At 35.9% G+C, this 12,711-nt stretch overlaps 1 protein-coding gene across 23 annotated transcripts in view; it reads right to left on the bottom strand.

The window, feature by feature from the left end:
- Positions 1 to 12,711, bottom strand: part of MPDZ (multiple PDZ domain crumbs cell polarity complex component) — a 239,809-nt gene that overhangs the window by 123,265 nt on the left and 103,833 nt on the right. For all 23 annotated transcript variants that reach the window (XM_067041492.1, XM_067041491.1, XM_067041490.1 and 20 more), the window contains 2 exons: positions 8,189 to 8,262; positions 5,350 to 5,516 (listed from right to left, as the gene is read on the bottom strand). In XM_067041492.1, coding sequence (XP_066897593.1) covers positions 5,350 to 5,516; positions 8,189 to 8,204 — 183 coding nt within the window. In that variant the 5' untranslated portion in view covers positions 8,205 to 8,262. The remainder of the gene's footprint in view (positions 1 to 5,349; positions 5,517 to 8,188; positions 8,263 to 12,711) is intronic.

Below are 12,711 nucleotides of genomic sequence, written 5' to 3'. Positions count from 1 at the left end.
GAACACCTCAAAAAACAACAAAATAAATCTTACCTTAATAAATCCTTTATAATCTGGCTCCAAAGTTTCCTCTCTTGCCAATAGCCTCATGTATTCTATTGCTCTGATAATACATGTATGTATTTGACTCTGTACCAGGGTTTCTCAACCTCAGCACTGAACACACCCTAAACCCCAGACTTCTTTGTTTTGAGGGGCTATCCTTTACACTGAGGATGTTCAGCAGCATCCCTGGACTCTACCCATTACATGCCAGTAGCAATGGCCCCTACAGCCCACATATGGCGACAATCAAAAGTGTCTCCAGATATTGCCTGATGTCCCCTGGAGAGGGAGAATGTAAAATCCCCATCTGAGAACTGCTCTATACTCTTGTAAACACTGTTCCCACTACCTGAAATAACTTCCTCCATCTCTGCAGAAAACTCCTACTCATTTTCAAGACCTATTTTACATGTTACTTCCAGTGTGAAATTTTCCTCTAATCAAAGTTAGTAATTTCTTCCTCTTTCTTCCTCTTATACCACTCACATTCTTGTTTTCCTATTTAATTACGTAAGACTATACATGTTCCATCTTTCCCTCTAGATGGTGAGAATCTCCACCTTACTTATTCATTGTGCTTTTGATTATTTTCGGTGTTCAACAAGGTTTATTAATAAATGATTATGAGCTTTCTATAAAATAACCATGAGCTCCCATAATGTTCCCATTGCCAAGGGGAAATCTGGTTCATAGAATGATGTCTCACGTTGAGCAATATATAATTATCTGGTTCTTTTTTGCCTTTGTCCTGGAAAATGGGAAATAAATTCTATACTAAATTTTAGCAACCTAAGATTCTTGGTATATCTAGTTCTCTAATATTTTTATTTGATCTTTATTTAGATTTACCATTGAATCATCTATTAGTCAGGATGCTTTGCCTTCAGGAGTTGTTCCAAATTCTTTTTGGAATGTGAACAGATGAAACTTAGGAACACAGAAATATAAAACCACAATTTTATACCTTGAAGACCATATTTTCCAAGAATAAAAATGAAAAAGATGGACTGATTACTCTGATCTACACTGAACAGTAATTTCCAACACTGATTCTATATTAAATCAGCATCTCTCCAATTATTTCAAGAGATGTCATAAAATTTCCAAAGAAAAACTTGGAAAAATCTGGTTTAATTTTGTGTGTAAATACATTATGCATCTAGATGATACATATGTAAGCCAACACTTTCTTGGGAGAAAGGTTAATGAACCAGGAACCTGGAAATATCAAACAAGAACAACAACAAAGTAACAAGTGTCATACTCCAAAAAGGCTGGAAATCACTGACAAGGAGAAACCTCCAGAATATTCTGTGCCCCAAGGCTAGTCTTCCATATCAGCAGCTTTTGTAGCCTGCATATCCACATCATTTCTTCAATGTTGGACTTGGTCTCTGTAGCCATAATTTTTTAAAAAAATCTTAGTAATGACAATTTTTAAATATTAGTCCTAACTTTCTAATGAAATTAATCATTTTAATTCACAGTTTTCCTATAAAAAACTCAGGGTAAAAAGACATTTAACTTAGTGCCCATAGTTAATTCAGAAAGCAAGGCAATTAATTAATCAGGAAAGCAGCATCCACCTATATTGGAATAGAGAAACGTCACGGAATAAAGATTCAAATCCAATATCCTCGTGGCTGACAAGTTTCTATTATTAAACTGCTAACATGTTTATTTCCTCCACAATAGCTGGCTTTTTGTCATGAATATGCATTAAGCCCTGCAGTTATTAGCCCTGATGACTAGGTGACAGTGAGGACACTACTTGAGAATTTGTGTTTGACAGATCATTGACACAAAGTCACAGTTCCCTTTTTTTTTCCCTCTTCACTTAAACAGGAACCATGCAATAGGAAATGAACTGGAGCTATTAGAGTTTATTCAGGTTTAATAGCACACATCCTTTTAGCTGGCATTAGAACAATACACAATGTGGCAGAGTTAAACAGAGGCATCAATTATACTCTCAGACCTGTTAATATTTTTGACAATATTTAAATAGCACATCCCTTCAGGGCATGGCTTTTTTGCCCTCTCAGTTACACACCTGTCAAGTGTTTAATTTGCCAAAGGGAAACAATCTGATTTCTAAGGGCAGTATTAATACGGAAGAAGCAAATTGGAAAAATTAAACATTATTGAATAGAAGTAATGGGAAGGATCTGAAGGGAAAAAAATAGTAGGCTTAATTCAACATGGCATGTTGGCGTCTGTCATTAATGCAACAATATGATCATGTTCCCAATATGGTGCATATACCTTGGGCTTTTCAATTATTCCTTCCCTTTGCTTTTTAAAAGACAGAATGATGGCAGAGGAAAATCAAAGGGGTCAACATTTCCAGTAATAATAAAAAGGATGAAAATGGTAACTTGCTCCTATTGTGCATATAAAATTATACATTTGAAAACATAATTTAGGTATAAGATAATAAATAAAAGCTAGACATGCATCAGATTTGTGTAGCTACTGGATTAAAAACACAAATGTCACTACTTAGACGCATTACTTAAATATTAAATTATAAATATCAATAAATTAGCAGTTGGTACACCATACAGAAAATTTAAATCTAACATAACATCTAGAATATTTAATGTTTAAACTTTAAAACAGAAAATATTATTTTAAGTTTTTTAAAATTTTCTCTAGTCACGCAAGGAAAAAAAATTGGTTAAGTTAACAAATGAAACTGAATTGGTAAAGAACAGAGAGTAAAGTGAAGAGTCACAGAAAATGTGGGAAATTATCAATAGTTTCAACCGACATAAAGTCATGGCATCTAGGGCATTTCTACCCTTGGGGGCAGGGGGAGATGTGAGATAAGCTGCAGGGTCAAATAAGGGAAAGGGCTGTGCCTTGGCTGCCAAGAAGCATGAGTTGTAGCTCTGGCTCTACTCTTCCAAACCACTCTGCTGTAATAAGCAGGGGGAAGAACAGATGGTTTCCTTGGTCCCTTTCAGTACTTGAAGGGGTGACCAATGAGCTAAAAAGTCCAAAGTCATGTAAGACACGCCTACAGAATCCACACACATCACAGCCTACGTAGCCTTGAAATACAGTTGACCCTTGAACAACACAGAGGGTAGGGGCACGGCACCACCCCACACACAGTCGAAAATCCACATATAACTCTGAATCCCCCAAAACTTTACAAAGAGCGTACTGTTAACCGAAGTCTTACCCATAACATAAACAGTCACTTAACACACATTTTGTATGTTCTATGTATTATATACTGTATTCTTACAATAAAGTAAACTAGAGAAAAGAAAATGCTATTAAGAAACATCATAAGGAAGAGAAAGTACATCTATGTGCAGTTCTAACCCATGGTGTTCAAGGGTCAACTGTATACTAACTTCTAACATTTAATACAATGAGATGACACTGTCCATAGTCCTAGACTATGAGGCTCAATGATATTATGCTCAATAATTTCCAAAGAAATTTCAGCTGAATCACGTGGGACCCAAACAGTTTTAGAGCCCATATTCTACTTCCATTTAGAAATGACAAAACAAGCTCAACAACAGGTAGGCCCATTTCTCTCCTCCTTTCAGCAGACATGGTAAGTATGAAAGCTATTCCCTTTACATAAGGCTGGATAGCAGGGAAATTTCGACAGTTGCCTCACTGGACTAATGGTGTGCCCTAACACACTTACTAGTACTTTTTCTTGCAACTTTTCATCTCATTCTAATCATATTTTCACGTAATACAATAAGGGGAGACATCTTCACACTCTTTAAAAACCAGATAATTTTCCACACCATAATTACACTAATATTCATGATATTGGTTTCTCCAAAAGTATGCCAATCCATTCTGAAAATGAGTACCAAAAACCAATCTTTTCAATAATTTACAAAGGAAACAAACACAACTACATATAATGAAACTATCTCTTTTTCTTAATTCATGGCCATAACTTTTAAAATCATTAGGTAGAAATTCACTTGAGAAAAATATTTTTAGAGATTCTTCTTGATCTACTTACTTAATTTTGGGAGGCTACTAAAATATCTAGATTAAGAAGTTATATGACATTAAACAAATTCCTTCTCTATTGCTACTATTTGTTCTTTTTGTATTTGGCATATTTTGGGTTTTTTTGTTAATTGGAGCTGTTCTTTCACTGAATTATGAAACTAGTCTACAGGTTTCATTTTAAACTTTTAAGGCAGAATATTTGCTAGCAAGTCATCCATAAACATCAGATTAATGCTAAAAACATCAGAATGAGAATTAACTTGGACTAAAGACATAATTAGACTAACTTCAAACCTTGTGATGATAGCAACCATTTAAAAAATATTTTTTTAAAACCTGAGAAATGGTGATTAAGTAAGTTCAAAGACCATCCGACTCCAGTTTTCATTCTGTCATTGTGATATGTTTCAATTTTAATATAAATGCTAGGACTTTTTAATGTTCATAATTTTTACAGCAATAAAACACTGTGTTACATTTAGAAGTCCTAATGTTTATCACCATCTGATGCTGTCATGGGAGCAATTGCTACTTACACTCTTTTCAGAAGTGAGAATTGCAATTCCTCTAACTGATGACAATGTAATTACTCCTTTTACTGTCAAAATAGAGGTGATTTCCCTTCCTCACATACATGATTACACATGCAAATCCAGGCTCATCTGAAATCATGTAAGTTTACTGAATGTCTGAAACTGAATGAGCAAGATCACATGAACCATGAGTCCTAGTGATGATGGAAATCAAGCTACAGTCATCCACCCTAAACATATTTTCATCATCCCCTTCTCCTGTAGGAACTCATTCTTCCGTATCCACACAGCCTTCAACACAATGTCATATCATCTACAATACACTGCAACAACCATCACAAAAATAACTGGGGGTGGGGGGAAGCCACAGTTAATGTGAATGTCTCATTTGGAGGTTTAAATCAGGAGCCCCCAATCCCCGGGCCATGGACTGGTACCAGCTCACGGCCCGTTAGGAACCGGGCCGCACAGCAGGAGGTGAGCGGCGGGTGAGCGAGCAAAGCTTCATCTGCCGCTCCCCACCACACTCCATCACTCCCTATCGCTCGCATTACCGCCTGAACTATCCCCCCCCAACCCGCCGCATCCCTGGAAAAATTGTCTTCCACGAAAACGGTCCTTGGTGCTAAAAACGTTGGGGACCGCTGGTTTAAATGACTTCATTAACTATTCATTAACATATACAAAAAAATCAGCCTTTCAGAAAAACATGAGACTTTCACGAGCTCTACGCAACACCACAAAGGTCTCCTGTGAGTGCACCATGTCTTACCTGGTCTTTCAGCTGCTGTACAGAAGTTTGCAGGTTCAGAATCTGGCTGAAGAGTGGGCTCTGCAACACTGACTTGAGAAGGTTCAGTTTGTCTTCGTTTGCTACATCCCCGCGCTCCCGCAGCTTGGCCTGCAAGCGCTCTGCAGCCTGCAGGGCCCGATTTTTGTCTAAACCAAAGAGCAGCATTAGACAGTAACAGGATTTGAAAGACAGGCATCAAACCATGCTTATGGAAATCCTAAAACTATTCCTTTCCAGAGCTCAAAATTGACTCAGAAAAAAAAGAAGGGTCTAAAATATGTCACTACGAATATATTCTTCAAACCTTGAAATCTCTAGTAAGAAAGTTTGACAGCAGGGAACTGGTTATAGTGTATGCTACATGCAACTAATTGTAACGTACAGAAACTAATTCAGATGAAGCATATTTGAGTTCCAATACCAGCTATTTCATCTCTAATGAAAACCAAACACTCCGTCATCTTGCAAATGCTGACATTTCCACTTTTTAAAAAAACTTATACGTAAGAAAAATTAGAAGTAAAACTAGTAAGTGGAGGTGAATAATGTTACTGATGAGTTATAACATCCAAAATATGACAATTTCATATATTAAGGGGTTAAGCATTGTATATTTGTGAATTTACTTGAAAATACATCACAATAATGCATATCCCTTCAAAGCCACAAGTTTTTAGTATTTTAAATGTCTTACCCCCAAAGTAAGATGTTTATTTGCCAAAGTAAATATCTTGAATTAGCATATCCTTAATAATCCTAGCATCTTGCAAGCATGCTTCTATCAGATAGTGAGTTTCTACCACATACAATAGTTAAAAATATCTCCCCAAACCCTAGTCTTGCTCTCCTTCTCTCCCTTACTTGTAAGTGAAGCTACATTAGTTTTTTTAAAAAAATGGAGACTGCTCAGATATATGTCCTAACAGATTCATGATAGTAACAAGTGTGTCTATTAAAATATATTTGCCATATCATAGTAATCGAAAAGAGTGAGAATTATCACCAGAGTCATTTTCGATAGCACCAAATGTAGAATTATGCAGGAATGGGGAAATTAAAACATGAATCAATGTTGACCATGAGTTCACAAACACAAATTTAAAGAAACAATATTCAAAAAGAAAGAAAGAAAGAAAGAAAGAAAGAAACAATATTTACTCATATAGTAGGTCCCCTACACATTAACCTTCAAGTTGCAAACTTTCAAAGATGTGAACGTGCATCTGGTTCCAGCAAGGAACCAGACCTGTGCCATCAACGTCAGGCGTGAGTGAAATTGCAGCTTGCCCTCCATCTCCTATTGCTGACGATCCTTCAGCTCTACCATCTCCCACCTCCTCTCCCTCCTCCAGTCAGTAGCTCTTCTTGCCTGTTCACTCGATGTGCCCCTGTATGCCCGCTGTTGTGCTGTACTACTGTACTTTTCAAGGTTTTGTACTGTATGATTAAAAATGTTTTCTTTATCTTTTGTGCTTGTTTGTTTTTTATGTATTATTTGTGTGGAAAGCATTATAAATCTATTACAATACAGTACTATAGAGCCGATTGTGTTAGTTGGGTACCTAGGCTAGCTTTGTTGGACTTACAAAAACAAATTGGATTTACGAACCTGCTCTCGTAACAGAACTCGTCTGTATGTAGGGGACTTACTGTATGCAGAATTTAAAAGCAAATAATAGTAAAGATATGCATGAGAATTTTATTCTGGGTCATATTTCCCATGGTATCTCAAAATACAAATCTAGTATTAATTTCCATGTCAATTCTTGAAAAGTATACAACTCAGTAATAACTTAAAGAATGAACATTATAAGGTAATGGTTTATATAATTCTGTATTTCCCCTTTGCGGTCCACTTTCTTATGAGGAACTTTCCTATGTGGACTGGTAGTCTTTATGATTTGTGACTTTAGTATAAAATAGGTGATGCAGGAAATGTAGACCCATGCATTCTTATTATGGGCATAGTACCAGAAACAAAAGTCAAAGTAATGATCCCCATGATCACAAAAACAGCTCCTTCTCCTTTCCTGCCACCCACTCTCCCCACCCTCCCCTCAAAACCTGCAGGTTTAAACCAACAGCCATGATCATCAAGGCACCAAAGTGAAATCCAGATACCTTCCAATAATCATACCCAAAGAGTTCCCTGGAAAAGGTGAGGACTGCAGTGCCAGATGAGGGACTGGGTGTACCATACCTGATATACCTGAAACTAGTTCTATAAACTAGCTTCTCTAAAACTAAAGAGCAGTGTGAAAAAAAGATTAACACATGAGTCTGGAAAATTTGGATATTTCAACCTAAATTATCTCATGTAGAAATTAAACTGCCTTAAATTGTCACTAGAGTTTGTCAACCTAAGTGTTTGTTACTGTTATTTTTACCAACTTAAAAGCAAAGCTCAGTAGTATTTCACCTTTCAAGAATAAATTAAAAATAAGACATAGGCAATGATCTTTCAGTATTAAAAAAAATTGTTAAAACTTTTGGTGCTATCCAGAAACAAACATTAACCAGAATTGGTTTCATAAATCAGAATTGGGTTTACATTAAGTTTTATTAAAACCTATAATTGGCAGAACATTTCATATGCTCTCAACTTTTGCTTATAAATGATGTGTTTCTGATAACACTTCATATGAAATCATCCAAATATAGAAACACATTACCCTAGTACAATGTTAGTGGATAAAAAAAAATTTTAACTAAGTTACTATAGACAGAATCCAGATATGTAGAACACACCATATTTCAAAGATCCCAATGGAAAGAGTTTCAATTATAATCAAAATGGTCAGGAAGAAACAGGTCTTACCTATAGTTTCTAACATTTTTCCCAAGTTCAGTGTCCTTCTCTACAATGATTATAAACAGCAACTATAAGGAACTCTAGGGAGAAAAGAAAATGGAATGGTTATGTTTTACAACTTTAAAATAATATTCTAAAACCAAATACTCTAAAAAGCACTTGATACTACTATGATTCCTTTGACCATTAAAATCTTGTTGAGGTAACTTAAGATAGTTTTCTTTATAGGCAAAAAAAGTAATCATTTTAGGATTTATTCAAAATTATCTTATATTTGCAGATAATGCTTGTATAATAAGGTAAAAGGCATAAAATCTGTTTTAAATAAGATAGCAGAAGTATCCAAAATATTTCCTTAAGAGCTTCTCAACACAGACCACTATAACTTTGGATTCACTTACAGATCCTTACCCACCACAGAGGAAGGCATTTACTTGCTCCGCATGAGAAATTCCGTAGGCAAAAAAAAAATAAAATGTAAAAAATAGAATATATGATCCTGCCCTTGAATGCTCAGTCTTAACTGGGAAGATGATTAAGACACACCAATTAAGAAATGAATTGTGACACTCGAGCAGTAAGTGAATCAATGCAAGATAACATATTAAATCACGGATGAAAAACTGAATAAAAGGGCACAACATTAAAAAGATTTTTTGAAGTTTTCAAAATATCATCCTGTTAATAATCTCTCTTATTCCCACTCAAAAAAATCTTCTCAACACCATCAACCCACACAGATTTCATCTTTCTCTGATAATACTCATCTAGGCTATTTAAAGTACCAGATACAGATCTCTGCTGACAACATCCACACCACTAACCCATCTTTAACCTTTGCTGTCCAGCAGTTTTGCCCAACTGATTCCAAGTTACATCTATCCTTTGCCATGAAGAAAACCTTGAGTCATTAGGAAGTCAGCGGGTCATTTCTTCAATGCAGAAAAGGAATCCACAACCAGACATCCTCACTTTTCATCTGGAAGATGAGACAGTGGATTTCTCTGAGAAGGGACAAGTTGCCCCCTGTAATCTCTTTAAGAGAGAATGCATTTGGGAAAAAAGGAAGAATGTGACGTACACAAGCAAATGCACAGACCATCAATGCCTGCAGTCAGCTCTGTGTAATAACTGAGAACATTACTTACTGACTTTCCTTAACCCAGTTTAGAATATAACGATTTAAAATAACTCCACTTCAAATAGTCAAACAGCTCAACTACTGGCACTTGTTTTAGAAAGTGCCCTGGTGTCACGAAAAGAGGGCACTAACCTGTAACTGAAACCTCAAGAGTGGTGCAGCCTTGAGCAAGGGGCCTATCATCTGAACCTTAGTTTCCCAGAAAACACACTTACTCTTTGGGTATGTAATGATAAATGAGATTAAAAAAATATATATATATATACCAATTTCCAGCTCAGTGCAAAACTCCTAATTGTAAAATATATATTTAGAATGAATGCTGAGCCCATGTATTGAATAGATTAGCATTCCAATGCCAGGCCTTGCATACTTTCATGGCAGAAAATATAGAGAGATCTTTAAAATAGCTATATTTTTTATTCTTATTTACAAGAATAGTCCTTCATAAAATAGAATATTATTAGGTCCCCTCTCAAAAAATTATTAACTTTTGACAGAAAAATAAAAGGAAAGATACCCCAACAGAAGGAAGCCCAGGTCTACAAAGGTGTATTTAATGCAACCGCCCAAGAGGACGCATGACAGCAGTGAAAGGGCATGCACAAGGCAGTCTGATGACCAGAGTTAAAATTTCAGCTTGACCATTTACTAGCTATACATCCTTGTTAAGTCACCCATCTATCTCTTTTGAACTTGGAAATCTCTAATTACAAGTGATTGGTATTCATAAAGTTTTTAAAGGGTAATTTTATATGCATGAGTGCTTGGTATATACAATAAAATTTAGTTCTATCATCTTTCCCCTATGAAAAATTAACTCAGAAAGATAAACAGTGTTCATGACTTGGTGAGGGAGGGGGATAGGCCTATGGATTTAGAGGCCCACTGAATTATGAGGATTCTGCAGAGAAAGCACACAGTAAGCAGTTCCCAACTGAGAAAAACACTGGCGTCCAAAAGTTCACCTACAAGTCAGGTCTGTGGAAGCAGAATTACTTTTTTTTTTTTCCAGAGAAACCCTTACCATAAAGGTTTCTTTTTTAAAAAAAAAAAAAAAAAAAAAAGCTCAATTCAGCTGCAAGTCACTGACATTAGTTTCCAGATGAGAGCTCCATTCCTCTGGATTTCAGTATTAAAAAATTAGTTTCACAGTTTGTCTTCTCTGCTCTGATGTCCCACAAATAAATAGATAACTATTCTGATTTCACCAGGACAGAGAAAAGAAGTTGAAAAAAATGTTCCTTTCTATGCCCTATACTCCAATGGCAAGTATTCAGTTTTAAGTGTAAAACTCATTTGTAATCACAGAATTTTTGAGATTAGAGGGACGGCATCCACTCCCATCAAACTGCAGACATGAATTCTCTTTCTCACCCTTTCACCGCCCTACCAACACCCTTCCCTCTTTACCCATTTCAACACTGCATGAAAATAGAACGGTACCTAGATGATAACAGTGGGTCATGGCCAATGGATAAGACATAAAGAAGGCTCAATACATTTCAGAAGAATGCCAAGTTCTCTGGGTTTTTCTCGGCAATTCATGCCAGCAGTGATGAATCAGAGGGGCAGTAAAGAGGCAAAATAAGATGTGGGTACAATAACAAAGAGACGGACACAAATGCTGGGGCAGAAGCAGTGGTAATAACGGCATAACAGCAAGCACACAGCACCTATTACATTCAGATCTGGGCACTGTTCAAAGAATGTTATCAAATTAAGTCCTTTAATCCTTACACAATCTATTCACTGTACAAATGTGGAAACTGAGGCACAGAAACATTAAGTAACTTGCCCCACTGGTAAGTGATGAAGCTAAGATTTGAACCCAGGCAGTTTGGTTCCAGAGTCAATTAATTTAGCTTTTATGATATACTGCCCCTTGATAAGTAGAAGACTGACCTTACCACTCTCTTTCCTCTATCCAAGTTCAACATTGTGTAGACCTTGCTCTACACAGGAGAAACTAAAAAAAGAAATGGGGGCCCGAAGTGAATGAAGTCTGAAAGGGACTGGTTCAGACTATTTAACATAGTCCACAATCCACACGAAGGTATTAACAAGTACAGAGTTAAGGATTTTAAATACTATGCATAGGTACATCAAAGAAAGATCAGTAATATTCCCCATTTATATAATGTCCATATATGTTTAAACAAATCACTTTTGAAATTCAAGATTTTAAGAAAAATCCTCAAGAAAAAAATGAGCCTCTTTAAATTAATATTCAAAGTACCTTTAAAAATATGGCTATTATATGTCAAAGTACTAAATCCCTCAACACAATGAGAATAAGAATATTCAAATAGTATACAAAATACTAGCTTCTATACAGCAGCCCCTCTAGCTACTGTTTATATACTCTGCTTATAGCCATATCACTATTTACCTATAATTGAGCCTGTCTATTTCAGTAGCCATAGCACTCAGAACTACAGGACATACCAATAATGGATCAATGAATTCAGTGCCTATGAAGCATTATAGTGCTAGGCAAGTGCTGTTTCCATACATTACATCATGGGAGCTGGGGCCCCAACCATCTTGCTCTCCATAATATTTTCCACTGCCTGGCACATTATTCTCTCCATTTTCCAGATAAGACAACAGAGGAAAGGAAGACGCTGAGGTCTTACTCAGGGTCATAGAGCTAGTAAGCCAGAAATCTTAGATTTGAATCCAACTCTGTTTGATTCAAAGCTCCCACTTACTCAATCACACTATCCCTTATTTTCCATATTGTTATAAGAAAAAAGAATGTGCAGGGCAATGTATAACATTGCTAGTATTTGTATAAAAGAAGAGGAGGGAAACATTTGTATAAGTCAAATTAATATGTGCATGTTTATGAAAGCACAGACTATTCCTACAAGCTTTCCAAAGGCACTAATGGTGGGATGTAGAGAGCTGGAGGATATTAGGAGAAACTCATTCTGACCTGCACTTCTTCTGAGTTTGAAAAATTTTGTGTCAATATAAGGTGGCCAGATTTAGCAAATTAAAAATACAGGATACCTAACTTAATCTGAAATTCAGATAAATAAATTTTTAGTATAAGTATATCCCATGCAATATTTAGGGTACAGTCATACTAAACACTAAATTGTTGATTATCTGAAATTCAAATTTAGCCAGGCATCCATTATTTTATCGGGCAAGCCTACTTATGTACATATTGTCTTAGAAAAAAAGCAAATTTTAAAAATCATTTTTAATTTAAGGACTTTATGCTTCCTGCAGAACTTTAATATAATAACAGAGTTGCCAAATCCTTTATAAATCTCTAACCATTTTAGCTGTGACCATATGATTCTCCAACAACTGGTTGATAACACTAGTTTCAGTCAAGAACAAAAATCAGATAGCTTTCATTTCATTTAGAAAC

The sequence above is a fragment of the Kogia breviceps genome, chromosome 8 (genome assembly GCF_026419965.1).
Source record: "Kogia breviceps isolate mKogBre1 chromosome 8, mKogBre1 haplotype 1, whole genome shotgun sequence".
Classification (NCBI taxonomy): domain Eukaryota; kingdom Metazoa; phylum Chordata; class Mammalia; order Artiodactyla; family Physeteridae; genus Kogia; species Kogia breviceps.
Note: the sequence above shows the minus strand (reverse complement) of the source record. Positions and strands in the feature narration are given on the sequence as shown.